At 47.4% G+C, this 25,460-nt stretch overlaps 1 protein-coding gene across 1 annotated transcript in view; it reads right to left on the bottom strand.

The window, feature by feature from the left end:
• The window catches only part of Hem (Nck associated protein 1 Hem), a 99,668-nt gene that overhangs the window by 60,802 nt on the left and 13,406 nt on the right, over positions 1–25,460 (bottom strand). Inside the window, exons 3-9 of the mRNA XM_084576151.1 lie at positions 24,985–25,077; positions 23,449–23,505; positions 21,368–21,601; positions 15,141–15,278; positions 13,690–13,738; positions 12,678–12,985; positions 4,989–5,186 (exon numbers count right to left, since the gene is read on the bottom strand). Coding sequence (XP_084432277.1) covers positions 4,989–5,186; positions 12,678–12,985; positions 13,690–13,738; positions 15,141–15,278; positions 21,368–21,601; positions 23,449–23,505; positions 24,985–25,077 — 1,077 coding nt within the window. The remainder of the gene's footprint in view (positions 1–4,988; positions 5,187–12,677; positions 12,986–13,689; positions 13,739–15,140; positions 15,279–21,367; positions 21,602–23,448; positions 23,506–24,984; positions 25,078–25,460) is intronic.

Below are 25,460 nucleotides of genomic sequence, written 5' to 3'. Positions count from 1 at the left end.
GTGGTGGCTGGATACAGTGCTTCAAAGAGAGGCACGGCATTCTCTACAATGCCGCCACCGGTAATGTAGCTTCCGCTTGATGTGGAGGCGAAGGAGAAGTGGCTGCAGGAAACGCTGCCCCACATCCTCGACAACCATGTTGATGTCGACGTATACAATGGCGATAAAACGGGGCTGTTTTTCCAGATTTTGTCCTCCAAGATGCGTGCACTGAAAGGAGATACGTGCAAGGGCAGCAAAAACAGCAAGCTGCGCCTCACTGTGCTTTTGTGCACCAACATGGACGGGAGCGACACGTACCCAGCATTTGTCATTGGGTAGTCAAAAAACCCCCGCTGCTTCTGCAGTGTTGCCAGGATACCAGTACGCTACCATAACAATCGCAAGGCACAAATGATGCGAAAACGTTTTTTGCGAGTGGTTGTTGTAGTTTCATCAGCGCATCGAGCGATTGAAGAGGAAGGTGGCGCTGGTCCTGGGTAATTGTAGTGCCCACCACACCACGCCCAAGCTCTCAAAAGTGGAAGTTTTTTTCCCTGCCTCCGAACACGATGGCAGACCTGCAGCCCATAGATGCTGGCGTATTGCCAATTTTAGGGTGATGTATCGTTGCCGCGCCCTGAGCAAGTCAGTCTTGCTGACGGACGTGGCCACGTGGACGAGAAGCAGGGAGCAACCAGACTTGAAAATAAATCTGCTGATGGCCGTGCAGTTTATATTTGGTGCGTAGTCCGAAGTTGGCGCTTCTACGGTGTGGAACTGCTTTAGGAAAGAGTGCTTTGTCCGAGGCAGGAGTTACTTAAGATGAAGCCTGTGAAGTTCCCACAGACGAAGTGATGCCAGAACTTTGGTCCACAGTCAACGAGGATGTTCCACGACTCGAAGAGCTTCTGCATGCGGACGACACATTTGTAACATCAGAACTTCTCACCAGGCGATCGTCGCGAATGTGCTTGAATCAAACAGTGACGACGACGGCAGTGATGATGTGGTAGGGCAGGCTGCCTCAAAGTTGTCCTCACAGGAGGCCCTGCAGTTAATTCAGTCCTTCCGGGGCTTCGTTTTTGCGAGGGACCTTCAGCTGCACAACGTGTAGTACCTGAATGCCTTGGAGAAGGATGTCGGCAAACTTCCACGAGGTAAGCAAGGCTGAAGGACATGGGGTTTTGTCGTGCAAGCCAGCGAGAAGTACCTATGTGGTGAGATGCTTGTGGCAATTTCACCTCGGCGTTTCTTTGGGATTTCTAAAGCTTTCTTTTCATATTTTTCGTATCTTTTGCAAGGCCCCTATCAGGGCCACCAAAATGATGCCTCGGCAGAGTTCGCATGACACTTGCCATCTATGACACCCCTATACAGTTGTCATGCTTCTTTTCATGCAATCCTTATTTAACAAGGCTATAACAATAAAATTTTCGTGGAACTTGAATACTGTAATAAGTAAACTCGACTGTAGAGCCTTTAGGCTAGGGCTAACACATAGTGGAACACGTGTGTTCTTTGCGCGTGTACATGGGTGTGGTAATTGGTACATGTCTTTTCGATTGAAAAGATGAATCCGCTAGCCAAAAAGCAGAAATTTTTGTCACTGCAAGATAAGGCTGCTATTATTGCCTAAGTGGAAAAAGGCAGGAGGATGCATATCACCGACGAGTTTGGAATTCCGTGGAGCTCGCTCTCTACCATTTTGAAAAGTAAGGCCGCTATTCTTGGAGCGCTCAAGAATGGCGCTCCAGCGCGAAACAAAACAGTGACGGCTGCCACCTTCCCGGATGTCGACAAGGTGGTGTTCGCCTGGTTTTGTGAACAGTGTGTAAGCAAAGTGCCACTGTCTGGCAAAGTGCTTCAGCAGAAGGCGCTGAATTTCACCTGCATACCTGGGCATAACCAGTTTAGAGCTAGCGCAGGATGGTTAAGAAACTTTAAAGCCTGCTACGACATTGTGGCAAAGGTATTTTCTGGAGAAGCGGCAGGTGATGACCCGATGATAACGTCGTCGTGGCTGCTGACTAACAAAGAAATACCAGTTCAGTACAAGCCCTCCAATGCCTAAAACGAGGACAAGACGGGCTTGTTTTATCAAATGCTTCCTTCAAGGACTCTGGACTTGGAAAGGTCCAAAAGTGCTATGGAAGAAAGCACAGTAAGAAACAAGTGGTAATTTTGTTTGCTTGAACATGGACGGCACAGAAGTACAACCACTTCTTGTCATCGGCCGAAGCAAGCAAGAAGCCCCGCTGCGCACGCTGTCCATCCAGTACATTGCAAACCAGAAGGCTTGAATGACCCGATCTATCTTTTCCGGATGGCGCTAGGCCTTTGATGCCAACATGCAAAAGGCAGGCATGTAGGTAGGCCTTTCCTAGACAGCTGCAGTGGCCCTCACGTTGAGGAGATGGAGCTCACAAACGCGCGGCTCTTTATTTTTTTACACAAATCGCACTTCCGTGTCATACGAGGTGTCATGCGGAGCACAAAATGTGCCTACACAGAGAAGCTTATTCAGCGTCTGCTACTGAACCTCAGTCTCAAGCATCCCACCAATGTAAACTTGTTCATGGCCTTGAGATGCTGATCACTGCATGGGTTGCGACGTTTCCAGCCGTGTCTGAGAACTGTTTAAGCATGCGGGATTCGCAAGCATCCAGGCATCACGTGCAGATTTGCCCAAAAGCAAACGTGACAATAATACTGCTGCCACCGAGGTGCTGCAATCTGTGACCAACGCATGGGGTGCGCTTCGTGCCAGCGACAACTGCATCGCAGATGGCCTGAACGTCGATGAGTTCCTCCATGCGGATGACAATGACTGGATGACTGGAACCCGGCTGGAACAGATGCTCAGCGTAAACTATAGTTAATACGGCCTTCAAAAGGCCATAGGACACGTTCAAATTAAGGGGAGAGGCTACTCTCAGAATAAACATTTTATTGCGAAAGCAATACTACCTGCACTTTCAAGCCTTCAGTGTAGCGAGGCGGTGCATACCATTGACCTTTAGCTTCACCCCTGGTGTGACGTCATGCCATCTGCCGCAAAAACCGAGGGCCCAACTCTCGCCGTCAGCCATGTGAGGTGGTGCACACCAACGGCGGCCTAACTCCCGCTCCTTCCGCGAGGAGCGCTACAGATGGAGTGACGTCATACAGTTGGATAAATCGGGCCCTGGCTCACGCCGTCAGCCATACGAGTCAGAATCGGCCAGCTAGGACCCTGGCATTCACGTTACCCCTATAGGCCACTAAGGTGCGTTCATACGGCTCGGTTAAAGCGGGGCTTTATATGTGGGCTGAAGAAGAAAAAGAAAAAGAGAAGAAAAAGAAAGAAGAAGAGAAGAAGAACGTTCGGTCCCCCGCAGCTGATGCTTTTGCTCAGTATTTGGTTCAGCAGCGTTGAACTCTTGTAATATTTATTTGTTTCTGTACCAAATTTAATCAAAATGCACACCTTTGCTTAGAGTTTTGTGCTGATTTCAAAACTTTAATTGCTTTTAAGATAGGTCGCTCATTTCTCAGGATAGACTTAATTAGCACCCTATAATTACCAGGAACAATGAAAAATAAATGGCACCATAAAGGGTTGCAAATCTCGCATGGTTCGATTCTAGAAAGAAAAAGGGATGCAATGTTGGAAACAGTTTTGTTATTTTATTACTACAAGCGTTGAGCAACAGACGTGTGCTGTGCCGCTGCAAGCAGCAGAATCACAGAGAAGTTTTGAGGCCCTTCAAATACATAACGAAGGCAATAACTGCATTAGCACTGCTTCTGTATTTTTATGGCCAAAAGAGTTGCGATATCTGAGCAGTAGGACGCATGCACCCAGGTAATTCTGGCGTCCTTGTAGCGGACGCGAATGTATGGGGTATGCGCTTGTGTGATGGTGTTATCAGACCCTTGTTGTATATATATATATTTAATGCTCTTGACATAAGTCGTCAGATGAAATTCAGCATTCATCCTGCGTCTGTCTCCTTTCTTCGTCCTGTGTTTTTTTTTTTTGCGCTGAAAATATGCATTCGTCGTACCAAGACCAACTAGCCCGTCTTCCATGTTAACAAATTATCCGATTTGCTGAATTAACGGGATTTTATTTTACGTGGGTGGCAGGTGGGTTGTCACAGGTGGAAGATGCACTTTCCAGGCCTGGCAGGTGGTGGCTTCATATGACGACACAAATTCCAAAGACAGTGCTAATTCCAAGCATTTTGCAAAAACGGGCATTCTAACACAAATGCATTGAAACAAACTGATAAACGTTGCCCCACCTTGTGTGAGGGGAGAATCCAGTAATGAGTGCTATGTCACGTTACATTATGAAAAAGAACTGAACAAAGGTAAATGGGGTACGCCTCAGTTCGCAGATGAGCCAACGTTTCGACAAGTGGACTTGTCTTCATCCCAGACTGAGGCGTACCCCATTTACTCTTGTTCAGCTCTTTTTCATACCGTGCAAACCATCTTCTTCCTTTCGTTCTACCATGTCACGTTACATGTAAGATGGAGCTGTTTACTACAGAAAACATCATTCTGATCACTGGCATTTTCATGACCCTTCTCTTGCCTTGCATTCTCTTCAGCATAGCATTCCCCATTTTCACAAAGGTGGCATCAGGCAGGAAATGGTGTATGTTAGGAGAGCACCTGTCCAAATGTAGCCGATATGGAGGCTCTTCCCATGCTTCGATTTCCTTGTAAAATGGTGCATACAGCAGCCACCACTAGCCCTCCATCTCTAAAATGAAAATATGCCCAGAAGACAGTAGGGTAGAGAATCAAAAGGGGCAAACATAAGCCAAAGAAGCCAAGGGAAATGTGCCACCTTACTTAGTCCTGTTGTGGGAAGAAAGTAATAAAGAAAAAAGTGCAACGGTACCACCTTCACCTGAGTTCCTTAGCTGAGCCAGCCAAAAATTCTTCACAAGGAAATGCAAAACCGGCCACTAACCCGTGAAGCTTTGACAGAGGAACCGTCAGCCTTCACTCACCTGGCTGTACTTGCGGAGGAGTCCACGAAGCTCCTCCATGTGGAACAAGAGCTCGGGAAGCTGTCGGTCGAGCAGGTCCTCGCCCTGTAGGCTACGCGACCGCCCAGGAGCACGGGATGGTGGGCCCAGCTCGTTGTGCCGCACGAGCCAGCACACTTCGTCGCGAGCCAGGGAGAGTCCCATCAGCACATACAATGCCTGCAAGAAGATACGCAGGAGGTAAAGGAGGTTGCAGCGCAGAACTGCATTTGTCCCACAGAGTCAAAGACAATGAAACAAAGAAAAAAGGAAAGGGTATCACAACAAAGAATACGAGTCAAAAGTACTCTGGTATCCTTGGTCTCTTGTAAGCCTGCACAGTATATTTTCTACTCGTAATCTAATATTCTGTTGAGCAGTCCCATATTCAACATTCCATTTGACCCAAATGTTTGGAATTCAATCCACTCAAAGCATTCGTCTCAAGCAAATAATGTGTGTGGAAGGCTCGCTTTACATGGTTTCAGTTTAATATACCATCTTCAAAAAAAAATTGCGGGCTCTGGCAGCATCCGTGGCCCCAGGCCACTCAGCCCCCAGAGCCTGCGACTCCTGGAGTCGCAAAAGAGACAGAAGAGAAAATAGGAACAAGAGAACTCGGACCACCCACGTAGCTTCCGTACTCACTTGCTTCAGGCCGGCAACTCAGCGAGCGCTAGGCCTTGCACTCCCTCAATGTGACCACATTGTCCTCAAATTGAAAGAAGTTTTCCAAAGGGTAAAAAAGAAAGGCGTTGAGCATGTCGAAAAGTACAAACATGCTGCAGCGGAAGTCACCTCGCACTCAAGAAAGCATGCCATAGGGCCTAGTGATCAAAATTCACTCTAGGCCTATGCACTTATGTCCGGACAAAGAAAGTCCTTTGCCCCGAACAAACAGTCTTCCAATGTTCCATGAGCAGGTCTGATGTTGGGTGCCAAGATATAGGGTTACATTATGCACAGCCGGCGGGGAAAGCGAGTTGCGGCCACGGCAGGTCCGGGAAGGGCAGGCTAGTATGTCGAGGGTCTCCGGGTGCAGGCGAGGCAAGAGTGGCCTTCACATCACGAGCACCTCGGTTTTATCCCTCGCGGTATTGCATACCGACAAGTAATCGGTTGCTTCTCGGGACCCAACTATGAGAAACAATTAGTTCCTCCTTGCGCTTGGGATGCACCCTTCCCTAAGTTACCAGTGCGATGCTGTGGTCGTCTCGTGACGGCCGCGCTCATCGCTGGTTAGGAAGGACAGTGGGATATACGTGTATACCCACATCAGAGCATGAGCTCTTGATCTCAGGGTAGCGGGTTCGAGCCCCACGTACGGAGGCAGATGCGGGTTTGTAATAGGGGGATAAATGTGTTTTCCCTGCTTATTTGCGGCTGACAGTCAAAACCACCGACTCCACCCAGTGATCGAGTGCGCTACTGAGTGCATGCCGACCACTGCAGGCCGTGCTCTTGGGAGCAAAGGGACAACACATGCTGACAACAAACAGGCATTTATTGCTGAAATAACAACGCCAGCTAGCAATATAAGACGCTAATGAATCTAGGTCGTCCAACTCACCAGCAGGGCTATGGGCGAGTGTTCGCCCATGCTAGAGCAGGGGATAAGCTGCGAGGCCGGTGTTACGATTCGCCACCGCCATGTGTGACAGCTGAAGCGGCCACAACGTAGCATCAGTCAAAGTAGCGAGCATTTTGGCCATTTCAGCGCCGTGCAATCGGCCGCCCACGCTTCCTTCCATGAACGTGTTTCGGCGTGTCGAATTCACACGTGCCAAATGTGTGTGCACGCGTGTGTGTGCAAACGCTGGCCAAGCCGGCGCTCAAGGGAGAGAGCGTCGCCCTCACCCGTCTGCAGGAGATGGAGGAAATTTCTATCACGACACCCAGACTGAGTCATACAGCTTGCTCGGACATGAATTTCTCCCTTTACCTCTGAACTTACGAGCGTATAAAAAGCAGAGGCAGTTAGTTCCACTGCGAGAGAGACTACTACAAAGTGACAGGAGACGTCGCAGCGGCGACGCGTGTCAGTTTTTTCTCCGAGCCTGCTTCTCTGCCCGTTCCTACGAGATGCTGTATCAAACTTTGTTTTGTTTGTCAATGCCTCGTCTTTGCCGGGATCGTTGATGCCGTCCGCCGAGCTACGGAGCCGCCAAGCTAACGCTACCAATGGGGCCGCAACCCGCATGTAGCAACTGATGGCAGCCGTGCGATAACCAGGCATAAGCCACATTGTAACACCGGACAAGGTGAGCAGGCGAGAAAAGTCCCGCGAGGCCTCCGCCTTGCCGGTGACTGAGGAGTCGCCCAAGGGTGCGTCTGCTCACGTCGAGTTCCCTAGCTGAAGAAAGCAGTGACAAGACCAGCCATGGCGCCTGTGCTGCCGCGACGCTGGCGCCATCTCTCGATAGTTAAATGCCAACCATCGGCACCGGCGCCATCTCATGATAGCTAGAGTAACTACCGTGGGGGGGGAAAGCCGACTTTGAGAAGAACGAGTGGAAATCTTTCCCCACAACACATAGGCAAGACGGGCTTTGTCCTGATGAAAAGGGCAGTTCTATGTGGGGTGTTATGTATTTCTCCATGTTTCTGCATTTACGCTTTGTGCAGTCTTCTAAAACCGAACACAGCAAATTATTTTTATCTTCTCGTAGCTGTGTAACTTTGTTACATGATGCCATTCCCTCAGCATACGGCTGAGAATGATTAGCCCAGGATGATCAAAATCAATTCACAATCAGCAATGTAGAAACTTCTGCAATTATTGTTGTTTCCAATGTACACCTAAATTAGTTTTAATCATACGACGCATCTTTTTGCTTCATCTGCTATTTTTTTTTATGTAATTAGTTCTTTCAATCTGACTGAAATTCCCTGCACATAGATCATTTAATGCAGAATTTGTAAAGATGTTTGTGAAAAGTGTTCGTATATCTGTGTGTGGCAATTTGTTTTTCTTATCACATGCATGTATTTTATATGCCTGCAAGATTGTGTCTGTATCTTCCATAAAATCTGCAATTTATATGTGTCTATAACGAATATAACATATTTCATTTGGTACAGATGTTTTAATATTGTTACCAGGGTTAAAACATTCCTAAAACGTGTTTGAAAAATTTTGTTGTATTTGTAAGCATGTATAAGCATTGTGCACTCCCCTCCATTTCCCCCACTATTGCCTTATGGCCTTTTACAAAGCTAACAGTACTCTGTATAAAAACTAAAAAATTCTGTTTTACATTAATTAATTTGATGACCAATAGATTTTTGTGAGAAAAAGAAGTCCCCTTTACTTTTTATCAGCAGTCACTGGAGCTTTCAGTCAGGATTTTCTTCCCAATCGTGAATGGACAATTCAATTATGTCATGCTCGGAGCATTTGTTTCATATATTAACTGAATGACATTGGCATTTTTACTGTTAACACATGTTCATTCAAAAGATTTATGATCTCGCCGCCAGCCTGCAGTTAATGCTTTCTGTTCACTGCCGAAGGCTACTGATGCCGAAGTTTCCTACACTCAAATTATTAAGGCTGAATTTGATCAGGAAATGCGATAAAATTTGCTTTCAAAACGTCACGGTAGCCACGAAATGCCACCCGAAAAGAGGAATTTTGTGGAATTTTGGAGACCGTGTGCTCAGCACAAGAAAAAAAATAATCTGCATGAATAACATACTTGCTGTGTGTCAGCTTAAACTTAAAATGCACTGCAGAATATATTGTGCCATTTTCCCTAACTTGGCAAAATTTTTGATGGTTTCCCTGACATTTCCCTGATTTTTCCCGGTGCATAAAATTTCCCTGACTATCGCGGTTTTCCCGGTTGCTAGACACCCTATGACAGCTGTTATGACAAGGAGGCCAATTCACCCTGCCCGAAATAGCCATGAAATGATGTAAAACATCAGTGAAATGGATTTAGCGAGCAGTGAAATATCTTCACTCAAATTCGCAAGAGACATAATGAAAAAAAAATTATGCTATGTCACACTTTACTTTTTTGTTACCTCCATGGATGCAAAACTACAAATGCCATGCAGGCAAATGTGGCATCTTTTGATTACAACACAGGAAAGCAAAAGCAATGCTGTTAACTCTGAATGGGGTTGCTCACACATCCATGAAGGCACCAGAGTTCAATGAAAATGTCAAAACTTTCCTGTTATTGTGATTATGTATTCTTACTCTTGCCACCCCTTATATAACACCCCTTTTTAGGGGCCTTTAAGGTACTAAAATGAAAATGAAAAAGTGGAGACCAAGAGATGGTGCTAGCAACTCAGAACCAGAGCACTGTGTAGGTGGGAGCATGTGTAAGGAAGCGTGACGGAAGAGAGAGCAGCAATTGTAACAGACTGGTGTACCACCAACAGGAGTGCGTATGAGTACAGAAATAACTTTCGTTTTCAAATTTCCTTTCTTCTTGAATTCAAGAATGCAGTGTGGATGCATGGGAGGGGAAATAAAAATTGGACATCTTTTCGAGCTGAAATTGACGCATGAAGTGGGTCATTCTGCACAAGATTCCCAAATTAGGTTTTTTTTCTTTTCTTTTTCAGGAAGCTCGCTGTAGTAGAAGACAATTTACTATTAGTGCTCATTTTTGTGCACAGCATAAAAATCAACAATTTTTTAATCATTATTTTCACGAGCAATACAGAAATGTGTGGTGCACCTAATACCATCTTGTGTTCACGTAACCATAATTCACATTACTGCCATCCAATGGCACTACCAGCAACTAAATCTCGTGTTTAACACTTTGAGGGTCGATTTTTCTTTCTTTTATAAAATTTTCCAGATGTTTAAATTACAGTAGAACACCTTTATAGTAAAGTCACTGGGACCAGTAAAAATATTTACTATATCAGGATCTTTACTGGTATATCAGTTGTTGGTGATGACATGGTCCTGAAGATGCTGTCTGGTAGTTAAATAGGCCCTTACTAAAAACTTCTTGTTGCTTATGAAAAAAAAGGAAAACTCTGAAATACCTTCCATCTAACTTTTATCATCTCTGCTTGTGGAAATTTTTTACACCTTGTGGAAGTACCTCTTAAGCATGAGGACAACGTGCTACAAATGCAACCAAGTTCGATTTAATCTGAAAACCAAAGCTTTGCATGAGCGTGGTGTCACTTTTTACTGTTTCTATCTCTTAAAAGGCAATAAATGAAAAATGTGCGTGGCAGTCAAGTGTTACAAAACCGCATTCGCTGCACCTCCACTTCTTGCCTCCGCTGCCTGATGCTTCGTGCTGCACAGTGCAGTGAATGTTCGCCCATTTCTTCCCCTTACCTATTTCTTGCTGCACTTTTACTCTCCTTTACTTTCTGAAGGGGTCGTACCACCTCCTTTCCATGTTTGTAGACATTCATGACGGAAAATAGCGCGAAAGTACATGAAGGACGGAAGGAAGTAAGATACGGACAAGCACTAACTCGCCACTCCTGAGTTGCGAGTTAGCGCTTGTCCGTGTCTTACTTCCTTCCGTCCTTCGTGTACTTTTGCGCTATTATCCATCATGAATGTTAACCAACTCGCCCAACTTTCGGCATTACTTTTGTAGACAGCTTTACTTTTTTTTTCTTTCCTACGCGCTGCGTGCTTTCCCTCACAGCTTCAAGACCTCCGTAAACCAGGCTTTTCCTGAACACTGCTAAGCATGGTGGTAAAGCACACTTAAACGAACACCGTGTTATTTTTTTGTTTTCAAGTACAAAAAATCTTTGCCTCGCGATTTTAGGTAGTGCGCGGGCGATGATGTCATATTGTGAGAGTCATTGCCGTGGCCAGGCGCACTTTACTAAAACCACTTTTTACCAAAAGCGTCTTTACTATAAAGGGGAGGAAATGTACAGTTTTTACTATATCCGAGTTTACTATAGCAGGGTTCTACTGTACATTAGTGTGGATTTTGAAACTTCAATAAGAGTAATGTCAAGGAAAAGTTGTAGAAAAATATTAGGAGCCGTAATTTGGAGTCAACGTTGCTCGACACTGCAAACTCAGGAACCTCAGAAAGCTCAATAAACAAGGAGAATAGGGATACTTCGTAAGCGTCAATGATAAACAAGCTAACAGCAGCCCAAATGAGATGGAGATCAGGTTCTGTGGCCCCTGCAAAGGAGTGGCCATAAAGATAAAAATCAAGTTTCGCGTGCCTCCGTTGCGACCATGCGGCGAAGCCGAAACCACGCAAGGGTGTTGAGGCAGACCGGGCGACACGCTGAAGCTAGGAATCACTTCTGTTTACCTTCACAAGAAGGCAGCGCAATAAATTTCAAGCGCTTCTTGTAAGTCCTAGGAGGTGGGAGCACCTCCCAGTGAGCACGTATCCTCATTAGGGCGTGAAATTTCAAACGGAAGATTGAAATCGTATCGGTACGGCAAAGACCTTGCAAGAGGGAAAACCGCCGCCGTACATTTAGGGCTAAATACCTTCAAAGGATTAAGATTGAGCTACATGTGAGTGAAAAAGAGAGCGACGCGACGAGACAGCATGGCAAAACAATCATTGTTCGTTCCGTCACAGCACGGAACCGACAGCAACGCGAAAAACGCTGCCGCTCTGAGTTGCTGGCACAGTATGCAGCAAAACTATTTGCGAATGCAACAATGATGATAACAATTGCAAGAATTGAAGTATTTTGCAAGAACACACAAAATAAAACAGCGGTATTCCTCCGGAGCCTTCAAAACAGCTGAAAAGAACTTGGTATTTAAAAATGATTGCACGGAGTGCGTGCAGGTTGAACCTTGTGTGCTATGCTGAAGCCACGCGGACTGCCCCTTTAGAGGCCTCGGTTTCCAGGAGCCAGAAAAGTCACGACAGCCTGAGGCAGCCCAAGTTGCTCTGATTACCTAACTGCTGCTCAACTTCTTAGAGGAAGCAAGTTTTAGAAGGACTGAGATTAAAATATGGGCCGAAAGAGTGCTAGCAAACCTAATGTTCAAAGATCGAAGAAGAAAATCCCCGTTTCGTACCTTTCAGCTAAAAATCACAAGTAAGGAACACACAAGGAAATATGGTGCAACGATAGGGACGGCGTGGCTCATGGCTCTTGAGAGATGCATCAAGGCGAGCGCGTGACGCGAGCACGTCTGTTCCGAGATCAGCCGCCTGAGCGATGAAGCGGGATATACGTGGGTGAGCTGACAGCGGTGCTAACACAGGGGGAAGAGCTCATCTTTATTAACGGGCTGCCGCGGGTATATATGGACTCTTTACAACCTACCAAATCTTAATTTCAAGCGTTTAACATGTGTTTCCTTGCACTACTCTAGTAGTCCTGTGACCTTTTGTTTTCTCGGTTGCAATGAGACCTGCGTAAAATCCTTGGCCGTTCACCATAGTTCGTATAAAGTGCTAAATTTGAGCTGCAATTCACAAAGCACAATCAAAATTTAACACGTAAAAAAAAATAAAGTGTGCAAAATGAGCGGCAATGACTTAACCTCAGTGTCCATACTATTGGCTGATCGTGCATGCACTTCCGAGTGAAGAGAGGATCAGCAGGTCCGAGAGATGAGGCAAGCGACACTTGCGTTTCTGTTCGCATGAAGCTTTTGCGTAACGCTGCCTGCCGTCCCTTTCATGTGAGTTTTTATGTGCACTTCACTCAGCATTTAGAACAGAAATCACGTACCTTGGGTCCCAGTAGCCCTGGCTGCTCGGCGAGGACCAGAGCGAGCTCCTTGAGGGCAGAGCGGAGAAACTTGCGGCGCTCACGGTGCACGAGGGGCGCTGCCTGCAGAGCCTGTCCCAGGGCCTCCTTGACCTCGGAGGCCCGCTTGCCGTGACCTTTGAGCCCCTCGAAGAACTGCTGCGCATATGGGTGCACTGCCAGCAGCTCGTCCCGGAACAGGGTCAGGGCCCAGCCGTTGGAAAGCGCCTGAAGGAAGAGTGCCTGCGCAGGAGGCTGTTGCAGGTACGGGTGCAGCAGCAGGAAACCCACTGGCAGAGAAAGGGGTGGGGCGGAGAATCACATGACTCTTTAATCCTTTATACACCACAAGCTGCATACGTACGAAAAAACTATGCTCAGAATGGCTGGAGAAACCGAAGGACCTTACTTCCAAGCCATTTTCACCCCTGGCTTTGTAGAGGGAAAAGGGTAAAACAATAGCTAATAATGTAAAAGGATCTGAAATGTGGCATGTATTCATACCTCCGTCTCTTTGGCACACATGAAAACTTGCATTAGAAGTGCACATTGCTTCGAGAGGTATTAAGGGGCAGCAGACTTCAAATTCATTCTTCTTCTGTCAAAACAGTCCTCCTCGAACTGTGCAGGCCTATATTTGCACAAGCATAGAGAGAACGAAGCAGACCTAGAAGCTGAAGGTAGAAAGAGCCGTATAATTTGCCTGATAGTATTCAGCATGCGAAAGTATGGTACACGGGTGTGTCATTGTCCTTTTACATGAAACTAATAGGACGAATGTATCCAACTGGCGTATAATGGGAAAAACAGAAAACAAACTGCAGTGCAACAGGAGAACATTTCCCTAATTTTGTTCGGAAAGCATCCCACCTACAGCCGCTGCAGTACAGATCTTTTGAGGCCGCACTTACAGACTGGAAAGTTTTGGCAGCAGTACCCTGACCCAGTCACAAGTGCACGCGGAGATAGCAGGTGAGACCAAGACAAAACTCACGGATAATCCAGCGCTCCATGGTCTCCAGGGAAAGATATTCGCACGGCATCTGTAACAAAAGGGCAACAAAACATACCAAGATATTTCTGCACCTGGCCACAATGAACAAAGTGAAAGTAGTTACAGGACTATGCACTCAACTGCTGAGGATAACTGTTAAAACATGACTTAGCAAATACTAAAATGAAGCCTTCCAGCAAACAATAACAAAAAAAAACTCAGCACCTACTCCTTTCAAGGTATAATGATGATAGAATAGTTTAAGCCTTTAGTTTATGCATTGCCTCAAAACTTGGCCTGCTGGCCAACATCCCCTCCGTTGCAAATGTTGTGCTGCTGCCATGTTTTGCCGAACAGAAAACAACGCTCTGCCACCACAGCTTTATCTCCCATAGGAGCGGCCACGGAGTAGACAAAGGGAAGCATGTGACACTGAAGTTTGCGCTTTCAGCCACTAGGGATGTGGTTCAGCCACAAATCACGAGCATGCCTCTGACGGGTGGCGGGCTGGCTACAGATTAGCCAGTAGATTTTGTGACGTTATGAAATCAGACATAGCCAAGTTGGCAGGCAAATCAGGCTTCTCCTTTGAGACGTGGGATAGGAACCAAACCCCATTAGGACCTTTCAATTTCAAATCAGCCTCTGTACTCCGACAGGCTTCATACGGCTTCAATAAAGTGGGGCTTTTGTATCAATGTTGTCTGCAAACAAATATGTAGCATCGTGTGCTCAAAGCTTAAGTGTAATTCCATCTGTTCTTTTTCTCAGCTCTCCTCTGAGTCTGAAAAATCAGTCAGTGACTCTACCTTCCCTTGGCTTGTTAGCCCCTTTCAATGGTATGTAATCGCATCGAAGCATGGCCTTGTGGTAGAGCATCCACCTCGTGTTCGGGAGGTACCAGGTTCGATCCCTGGTGCCGCCGGGTACCCACCAGCTTTCCAATGGGTACAAGCTTTCCCCCGACACATGCTCGGCTCTCTGGGGTGAAATGTTTGGGAAAGGGGTCACAGGTCTCAAATAGTTGCTCCGATGTGGCAGTGATCAGTTCCGCCAATCGGACAACAATAAGGCCGCCTTGTGCGGCAAAAGCCCATTATGTGGCCCTTTTTTACCAGGGCTAACATAGAACATCAAGACGTCACGAAGACGATCACAAGGTAGCACAGTAACACACATAGAACCACCTCGGAAGGCTGCTGTTCGAAACAGGATGAGTGCCTCAAAGGGCGTAGCGGAATTTCCGGAGCCTCTCCCAGGTGTATCCCCTAAACAAACCGGTCACCAAGTGGGGCGACCCTATACCCAACTTTTATTTCGGTGGGTGTCCGGCGGTGGGTTTCGAACCAGCCACTTCCCGCAGCCGAGGCGGGCGACTAAACCACTGGGCCACGACTGCAGTCAGGTCCCTTGAGGACCTGACAAATCGGAGTCAACAGCAGAGCGCTCACAGTTTCGGTCTGTGCAGGTGTCAGCATCTGTGCCGGTGCCACCAGGAGGCTCAGCATCTGGCTCTTGCGCCAATCGTCGGCAGTCAGGTTACGGCGGGGGAACACCTGCTGCAGGGAGAGCAGGGCCTGGAACAGGGTCTGAAATAAAGGAGATGACACTGAAAGGAAAGCCATTTGCACAGTACAAACCTTGTTCACATTTTATGACTGTTAAAAAATGGCTTTGTGCATGCACTCTGCAAGGAGGATGCCCGTATGCTAACAGTTTACTAGCTGAGAAGAAGCTACTGAGAGGAATCCGCCCCAAGAGTTATTCTCGAACAAGGGTTCCCAATCTTTGTTGTGATACCTTTCAAAGGGTGCTCACAAATCATGCACGTCTTGGCCTTCTTGCCTTGACGCACCAATAATTTTCCTTCGCAATAACAGGAAAGCTATTGTGGGGATTCACAATCCCCTTCCTCCATTATAACGCCCGCGCGTAATTAACACGCGTGATTACGCGCGCTGGCAGAGAGGTTGGCGAAGGAGAGGGCATGCTGGCCACCCCCCGCTGCCTCCCGGGCCTGCGGCGACGCTGCCGCGGGCTTCCCTCTTTCCTGCCGGCGTAACCGGGAGACCTCCTCTCCCGTTCCGTGTCGAGGAGCGCGATTGTAGCAACTCGCTCGGGGTTCTTCGGCGAATGGGAGCGCACGCGCGCGGTTTATGATTTCCGCCGAGGAGACCACCGCCGTCACCGAGAATCGCCCATTGACCGTAGGCACTTACCGCAACGGGATGTGAGCGAGAAGCCGTGTCAGGTGAGAAGACTCTTCCTCTGACACCCCTGGCGCGCTTCCCCATCAGGTGGTTTTTATTTCACCCCCGTACACGGCGTTCGCTCGCTACACGGTGGTTGTTCTTAATTGCTATTCCTTTGCCGTGTACTCGAGCACAATAAACTCTGTTCGAGTACGTAACTCGGTGCTTGTCCCCTCTGGCCCGAACCCGCCGCAGTGGCGATTTCTCGCACCGCGGGTTAGGGGTCACAGCTCTGTCTGCTAGGGCTGGCACGTCGTGGCTAGAAGGCGACTGTAGCGTCTAGCCCCCCCGTGGCGCATTCTCTTACAAGAATTAACCCCCATATTATGGCGCCCCAACGTGGGGCCAGAGGTGTTGACAAATCGAGTGTCTGTGTGTGTACGACGCCGACACACAGACTAGCCATGGCAGTGAGCAGGACTGACCTTTCAGTCTCTTCTAATACTGCAGTGGTGATTGCACAACGGCAAGCAAGCAAAACCACCATAACCTTTTATTACCGCGAGAGCTCAGGAGCTGACGATAGCCACTGTGATCTTGGTAATTTTCTGCGAGAGCAAGAGGTCACACGACTCCACTGCTCTGCAGCAGGGTGACGCGCGGACGCTGGAGTGGTGGGTATTCTCTCGTAGTGTTTTGACTTACCATGCTCTACGTGAGGACGGTCAACGTTGTAGCGTATGTATTTTTGCACGCGCACGTTGATGGCATGAGAAGTGTTATTACTATCCTTTCTGCCGCGCCCGTTAGCCAGTTCGTCGCGATAGCTCGCAGCCTCAGAGAAGAGGCCGGCCTACCCGGCTTCTCCGAGTTTAAGTGCTGACCGTTTTAATTCCATCAGTGCAGTGGGGAGCCTAGTCAGCCTTAAGGACGCTTTAAGAAAGCGGTAGGATCCTGTTTTTTATTTTATTTTGTCGACCAGTGTTCGACGGGCTCTGGGAGCCGAGCTGCGCGGCCGCGGCGCACATAAGGGCACGCTGGTATTGCTGCCTGTGCGGGCGCTACACAGCTTGTATTGCTGTGAGCGCGTTGGATCCCTGCCGTCTGTACTCCTATAGCACCTTGCGCAATCCTTTCCCCACGCGAAGAATACACGAGTCCTTCGAGGTTGGTCACGCCACGCTGAGACGAGCTATATCGCACATGTGCATCGCTGAGCATGCGAACGGCCCTAAGACTTTTCTTCAAGTTGTGTCATTTCGCTGCCTAGTGATGTGCATGGTGACGTTGTCGAATGGGTAGAACTTGCTCTATAAGTTCGCAACAACGCCACGGTTGCTGCGTTGGGCACACGCCGATGCGCGACAGAGCTGCAAGCAAAGATGGCGGAGCTAGACTTTACACAAAGCGCACCGCAATCCGAGCCCTGCTGCGTGGCCCGAGGAAGACGCACTCCCCCACCAGTAGGCAGCTGCAGCGAGAGGCAAGGCTTGGGATTTCGAGCATCGCGCCTCGTTACGACTTGCGCCCACAGCAGACGTACTCTGACCAATGCGCAGGGAGTAATTTCTTGTGCTGAATATGGATGGGACGCTCTGTTAATATTCAGTGCATTTTACTTCCAGAGCAAGCACGCGCTTTCTCTTGGAAAAGATCGAGCGGGGGTAGATTTGAAAAAGAAAAAAAAATGTAACTAGGGAAAAGACAGCATTGCAGCCAGCAAGGAGAGGAGGCGGCGGAGGCCATGACGACCGTTGCAGCAGCGAGGGGTAAGCTGTCCAAGGAGCGGCCGCGTTCCTGCACCCAGGGCCTGCTGTCACCGTCAACGGGGTCAATACAAACGGTTTCCGGTCGGCTATGGAGCGAGCCAGCCGGAGTTCGTGGAACAGGCCCCTGCGTCCACCACGACGAAAGCTGCAGCAAAGAGCCCGCCTCGGCGCCGTTCGGTGCTCGCGGCCGTGGCTTCACCAGTGGGAGCAACTTGGCGCCCCGCTGCCCTCGCCATCGGCGGCGTCAACGACGAAGGGAAAAGAGGCCGACCGGGAGCGAGCGGACGACCTGATGAGGGGGCCTGCAACACGCTACGCAACGCGAAGACGCAGTTCCTGCCCGTCCCCCGGCAGGCTTCCCTGGCTGACCGACGATGAATCCAGCAGCGCGCCTGCAGCCATCGACACTTCCAAGGCTGGCCGAGTGACGGTGAAGAAGCGGGACCTGCGGTTGCTGCGGCCGCCGCACGTGTGCCCCCAGCTCCAAGGTCGTCTTCTGTGGTCGTCGGCCTTGCCTCCTCCTCCGACACCCGTGGCTGTGAGCTGTCTGCAACTTTTTATATATTGGCACTTTTCTTTGGGTTTAAACAGTTTTCTCTGGGTTTAAAAGTTAAACGGCGTTTAGCCGGCCCCCTCGGTATATCCCTCGGTGAACGTGACTACTTTTAGCCGTACGGCGGTTTTAAGGAGGGGGGGATGTGGGGATTCACAATCCCCTTCCTCCATTATAACGCCCGCGCGTAATTAACACGCGTGATTACGCGCGCTGGCAGAGAGGTTGGCGGAGGAGAGGGCATGCTGGCCACCCCCCGCCGCCTCCCGGGCCTGCGGCGACGCTGCCACGGGCTTCCCTCTTTCCTGCCGGCGTAACCGGGAGACCTCCTCTCCCGTTCCGTGTCGAGGAGCGCGATTGTAGCAACTCGCTCGGGGTTCTTCGGCGAATGGGCGCGCACGCGCGCGGGTCATGATTTCCGCCGAGGAGACCACCGCCATCGCCGAGAATCGCCCATTGACTGTAGGCACTTACCGCAACGGGATGTGAGCGAGAAGCCGTGTCAGGTGAGAAGACTCTTCCTCTCACCTCCCTGGCGCGCTTCCCCATTAGGTGGTTTTTATTTCACCCCCGTACGCGGCGTTCGCTCGCTACACGGTGGTTGCTCTTAATTGCTATTCCTTTGCCGTGTACTCGAGCACAATAAACTCTGTTCGAGTACGTAACTCGGTGTTTGTCCCCTCTGGCCCGAACCCGCCGCAGTGGCGACTTCTCGCACCGCGGGTTGGGGGTCACAGCTCTGTCTGCTAGGGCTGGCACGTCGGGGCTAGAAGGCGACTGTAGCGTCTAGCCCCCCCCCCCCCCCCCCGTGGCGCATTCTTACGAGAATGAACCTCTACACTATAAAGACTCTGTCCACTATCAGAATTAGCAGGCAGGGGGTGTGGCAATCCAAGCTTTTGGATCATCCCAGTTGGGAAATGCCGCTTCAAAAAGTGACTGGATTTTGTATGTCCTTTCGGGTGCTTATGAATAGTCACGTCATCTGGAAGCGGCTAATAGAAGCTTTCTGCTATTGCCATCATTGCCTTCTGGAAATCACCTTTTCTTTCCTCTTTTTCACCTTAATAAGCTCTAGGGGTTTTATTTCTCAGAATTTTCACTCCTGCAATTCTTGAGCATATTTTATTTTCATGGCAGTTGTGTATTTATCAAAAACCTGAAATTTTGCAATATAGACAGTTTCCTTTAATGGCCACAGGCACCACCACTATTCGTAGACACCCAGTTTTTGACCAATCAAAACCGCAGTGTTTTTATACATGGGCCCTGTGGGAAGTTTTGCAACTGGTAATATTATAATACTAAAGAGCTCTGATGGCAACTTTGCATTATGGCAGCTGCCATAACAATGTGTAGTGCAAAACTAACGGCACCAAGCAAAAAAGGTTTTCGTATGGCTTGGGACTATCTCACAAATTTTGCTTTATAATCAGCAAATCCAACTAAATATGACAGTTACTGCTGCAAAGGCAGTAACCCTCAGGATACTTAGGTCTCTACAGATTGGCTGCATCTAGCTATGCCACTCACTCGGCGGGAACCTGAGACGCTTTGCAGTCATCATCTCACCATGTCTCCAGAACACAGGCCTCACTGAAGACAGCCCAGACAAACACCACAGACACTCTCTATCTCTCGTACGCTCCCCGTCCATTTCCCTTCATTTCGCTTTCAGAAAGTCGGCTTTGAACCTGTGTGCTATCCAGACACGACTTGTCCGTGGTCTCAGCAGGATTATGCTCGCTACACGGTCACTCTCAAACTTGCTCTTGGCCCACGCTTGACTAGTCTGTCTACAGACATTGACATAGGGGGAGGGGTCCCATTTCCCGTGTCCGCATGCAACTTCAACGATATGATATTGCATGCCAGGTTGCTAGCATAGCCATGTCACGAAAATGACATCCTGTGACTGAGATCTAACAGAGGCAGAGCACAGGAACTGCTTGCTTTACCAAAATGTCTGGCCTCTGGCGTGCCAAGTTTATACGTGATTGCTGTGCTCCCTTGCTACTGGAGCAGGCGCCCTATCAAAAATCATTGCAGTCATATAAACTATTTTTGCCGTTACTGTCCACCCCTGAAGATTCCAAGCTATAACGGAAGTGTGCCCCAATCACCAATATACATTGTTTCAAGAAAAAAATCTACTAGCTACATCTGGAGACCACACCCCATGGCATAAGTAAAGGAGGCTTCTCTCAGCTCTGTAGATGCCCTTCCATTGCCAAGAAAAGTTGTCACAAAGTACCCTTTATCTACTCACGTTCTATATGTACCATAAATAAACTTATAAGCGTAATATCAATCCCACTTAAGGAACAATTGTACTCCTCTCTCGTATACTCCCATCTGCACTACCACAATTATCAATAACAAGCTTTGCATTACAAGAAGAGCAATTCAAGCAGTGGGAAACTTAGCATTCACTGAGAGCATGTGCCAATTTTTCATCAAGCGCAAACAGTCGAGAAGATACATATACAATGAATTTAGCAGTGCAAGTACATAAGTCAATATTATTGTGACAAGGAAGCCTTAGAAAATAACTACTTAATAACCAATGAAGTTCACATCTTAGGCCACCCATTGTATGCAGTTAGTCGATCTTGAACAAACTATGCGTTTTCGAAACTGGCTTACCAAATACTTCTGATATACTTACATTAATACAGACAACTATTAGTAAGTGACCATTTGAAAAAATTGCTCATGAATTCATTAATTGCTGGTTTGTTTGTCTATTCAACTACACTATATTCGTTCTTCGTATTTTTCACTGAATATCTTGATTTTCTGTTCCTTTTTTTTTTTCTCTGCTACTGAAACCATTGTGACTACTACCCGCAATACTTGGGAGTCTATATTTTTTGTCCACGTTCAATTTTGTGTTTCGAGAGCCAATAACAAATCTTTGTCTTACAAAAATTTGTTTTTCTATAGCGCTGTGTGCCACTTCCCCAGATCCTGTGTATGAAAATTGTACATATTGAAGTTACATTGATAGTACAATTATTTTGTGTGCTGCGACAGTTTTCTCTATCATTTTGCGAGGACAGGCCTTAGTAAGCTGTACAAAATGCATTTCGCCTGTCCTACCAAGGTTTGTCTACTTGTCTTAAGAAGCCAAATAAATTTCGCTTCACTTTAATTTACTTCACCTTGGAATGGGGTACGAATTCGTCAGCAAGCTTCTTGAGGGGTGGGTCGTAGTCAACAATGAGCTGTCCGAGACGTGGGAAGCTGTTGTCGCTGTGGCCATGCATCATCTCGTGGGCCGTGTTGAAGAGGCCCAACACTGCCTTGCGGTCCTCCACGCGTGACAGTAGAATCATGAGCGTCACGTAGGCTGCCACCAGGTCCAGGTATGCTTTGGTCGCATCAAAGTTGAGCGTCTGCCACAACCGGACAGTGAGGGACAAGAAAGGACAAAGTTATGTGATATTGGGAGGATGAGCGGTGAATACTGTAGAAAAGGCAAGGCACAGACTGTAAAACTATATGTCCAAAACTGAGTAACTTAGTCCTATACAGACAAACCACACACAGAGCTAGTTAGCATGTTTACGTGAAATATGAAGGATCACAAAGACTGGGACAAAGGAGACACACAGATAGAAAAGCACAAGTAAAATTCATGTGTGTATTTCATTACTAGCTTTCAGCGTTGCCAAGGTTACGGAGGTTACAGGCTGTGGAGGTCTCGCAGCTGCATTCCTGCAGAACTTGGCTTTCACTATACCTTTATTTTAGGCTCCAAGCAAAACATAACTCAGAGCCACTTTTATGGTCCCAAAGGCAGATGCATTTATTTCTGGCCTTCACAGCTGATTTTGGTTTGCAAAACCTGAACAGAGCTATCACCAAGCCCTTTATCAATAAAACCAAGAATAATGAAAAAATCCTCCAACAATATATGCAATATATAGAAGCAAGACTGATGAGAACTAGTCAGAACTTCATCCTTCTTCGTAATGGTTTTATAAAATCTAGTCACATATTTCAGCTCAGTGTGCCCACAGCTTAATGTTAGGTCACTTCTTTTTCTTCAGTGGCTACATGGAACAGTATTTGTAACTGCTACACAAGGATAAAAAATGGTGGGGGTTCAAGTATGGCTGGAATGTAGTCATATGAGCGAAAGTTCAGTTAAACATGGTTTCACATAGTTTAGCAAATTTCCAAGCTTTGCCTTAAGAGTAGAGAAGATAGCACCTTTAACGGTGCTTTTTTATTCCACAGTTTTTATAATATTTTTGTTTACCTTGCTTGTTACGGAAAAAAAGGTTCAGTACCTATCTCATTTTTGGGAGCTTATGCTCTGAACAGCAATGTTACCCCCTTGTAAAGAATGACTACACTGTGCGCAGTGAACCGTCCAATACGCTGTGAACTGTGAGGGGAACCATTTGTAGGCATGTCTGCATGAACGTCTAGCACCTCGCATTTATATAAACCGGAATAACGTGCTAGGAAAGTGCATCACATTAAGTGCGCCAGATGAGGGTACATTAAGACGAGTTAGTCAACTTCCACCACCCATGTGAACATGGTCGCATCGCATTAGGAAGGCGCATCGCATTAGCTTGGGTGAGGTGTGTTTGCCGAGCCCTAGAGTAGCGAGACTGCCCATTGACATACTTCGAGCTGCTTATCTTTGTGGCTGTGTGAGCGCTAATTGCATGCCTTGCCTAGCATAGCCGCCCACTATCGCCAAAATCGCCACTAATCTGATTTACTGCAGACACTCTTTGAACCATACCTACTGACAATGCTGCTGATACTGCATGCAAACGACAGTAAGGGGAAGGGTGTCAATATTCGGCCACGCTGGCAAAATCAGACCACGCAGACACAATGAAGCATTCAAGAACCAGTGTAACAAAAATCGGCTCTACCACATCACGACACAACGCAGCAAAACATTCGACGGCCAGCCAGACCAGACAACATGCACACAAGGAAAAAAAAAATGCAAACCAGCTTTGCTGAAAGCACCACCTCCACTTTTAATATGAGACACCATGTGCCGCTGCCGTCGCACCAAAGATAGTGCACTACACGTAAACGCTGGCACATCACGCTACCAGGAGGCGCAAAAGTGATGCACTACTGTCGCAAACATGAAAGATGGCCATGCACAAGAACATGCAATAAGGGGCTTTGCAAAACCTAAACACTGAAACAAGAGACAAAAGCTTTGCGCAAATAGCAGAAGTCCAGAGACAACAAAAATACTCACAATATCAAGGTGAAGCTGGAAGGAGTCTATCGTGGTGAGTAGCTCATTGACATGATCCTGTGGAGAAAGACAGCCGTCCAGTAGGTATAATCAACTAGCTTTTAGTCATCCCACACTTGTTATGGTCTTGCGCATCTTCAGCTCTTTTGAATAAAGGGACACTGATGATAACCCCATCCACTTTTCATCCATGACAAAAATCGACTGTTAGCTTGGCATTCTGACTTTCATTCAGCCACAAAATATGTTGCCTAAAAATATGAATTTGAAAATAAGCTAATTTTCATCATCATCATCCCGACTATACCCACCGCAGGGCTAAGGTCTCTCCCATACTCCTCCAGTTAACCCAGTCCTGTGCTAGCTGAATCCACTTGACCCCTGAGAACTTCTTAACCTCATCCACCCATCTAACTTTCTGCCGCCCCTGCTATGCTTTCCTTCCCTTGGAATCCAGTTTGTTACCCTAAGTGACCATTGGTTATCCTCTCTTCGCACTACATGTCCTGCCCATGCCCATTTCTTCTTCTTGATTTCCACTAGAATGCAAGTTACTTGAGTTATATCTCTGACCCACTCTGCACGCTTCCTATCTCTTAACGTTACCCCAATTTTTCGTTCCATAGCCCTCTGTGCTCTCCTCAACCTTAGCGTCAGCGTTTCATCCTCATAGGTAAGTACAGGTAAGATGCAACTATTGTATACTTTCCTCTTGAGTGATACCGGTAAGCTGCTAGACATAATCTGCGAGTGCACGCCAAATTCACTCCATCCCAATCTTATTTTCCTTATTTCCCTTTCATGATTTGGATCTGCAGTTACTACCTGTCATAAGTCACCTATTACTTCCTGTGCTTTGCTACCTAACGTAAACTGCAGTTCCTTTCCAAGGCTGTCGAACATTACCTTAGTCTTCTGCATATTGATTTTCAAGCCTACCTTTCTACTTTTCCTGTCTAGGTCATCAACCATTTTTTGCAGTTCATCCCAAAAGCTGCTTTGCAAGGCAATGTCATCAGCAAATCACAGATTACTGAGGTATTCTCCATCTACCCTTATCCCTAACTTCTCTCATACCAAGTCTCTGAATGCTTCCTCTAAGCAAGCTGTGAATAGTACTAGGGAGATTGCAAGCTACTTTTATATCCTTTCAATTCAAATTCATGGCACTGATGATAATGGAGGCACTGTTACAGACCCTGCGATCGGTGGCTGCGGTGGTGCAGATAGCAGTTAGTCTAGGTTCAGAAATCCATGTATACGTTGGGATCAGTGGGGTTAGTTGACTTTTGAAAGTGGTCTGTGGCCTGCAGTTATTATCAGTGCAAAATGCTGCTACCATCCCTTTTAAGCCTTTCTTGGATTATAAAGGCCAAGTTTTCAGACACACAAGCCTCAATGTCACTAAAGCACGGCGACCAACTGACATAAAGCCAACTTAAGCTTGTTCTCGGGGCCTCCGAGATGTCCGCGCAACTATTCCCTTGCATCCGGTGCTTAAGGAAGGCCACCATCTCAGGCCAACCCAGCTCTCACCCTGAAGTCGAGGAGGTCAACAAACGTGTAGTAGTAGAGCGACAGTGACTTCATGATGTCCTGCCGGATACTGAACACTGCTTGAAGCTGGGCCTGCGAGAAGAATAAGCACAACACCATTGCAATGGCAGCTACAGCTGCTTCCTAAATCAGTATTCTTATTTGTTGTAATCGTGCCGCTCAGCATGCCCAACTTGGTGTCTAAAACTTTTTTCTGTTATATGGCGTATAAGCAGTTGTGGTGATCATGTGCCAAACGCAAGGTTAGACATCCCATTATGTTAAGTGCATACATGTTATGATACTTTAACTTTAAGCATTGGCTTTCTTCAGAAATGCAAGAACAAGAGAAAAATAGACAAACGCTTGTTCGAGTGAAAAGCAATGCAGGATTAAATGCGAACACATGGAATGTGTTCGCTGTAAAATGCAGTAAACTATCAGTAAACTATCTTTCCCCAAGTTCCTCAGGTCGT

The sequence above is a fragment of the Amblyomma maculatum genome, chromosome 8, assembly GCF_055883805.1.
Source record: "Amblyomma maculatum isolate TAMU_Amacu chromosome 8, ASM5588380v1, whole genome shotgun sequence".
Classification (NCBI taxonomy): domain Eukaryota; kingdom Metazoa; phylum Arthropoda; class Arachnida; order Ixodida; family Ixodidae; genus Amblyomma; species Amblyomma maculatum.
The sequence above is the reverse complement of the archived record's forward strand: the minus strand, read 5'-3'. Positions and strand labels throughout refer to the sequence as shown.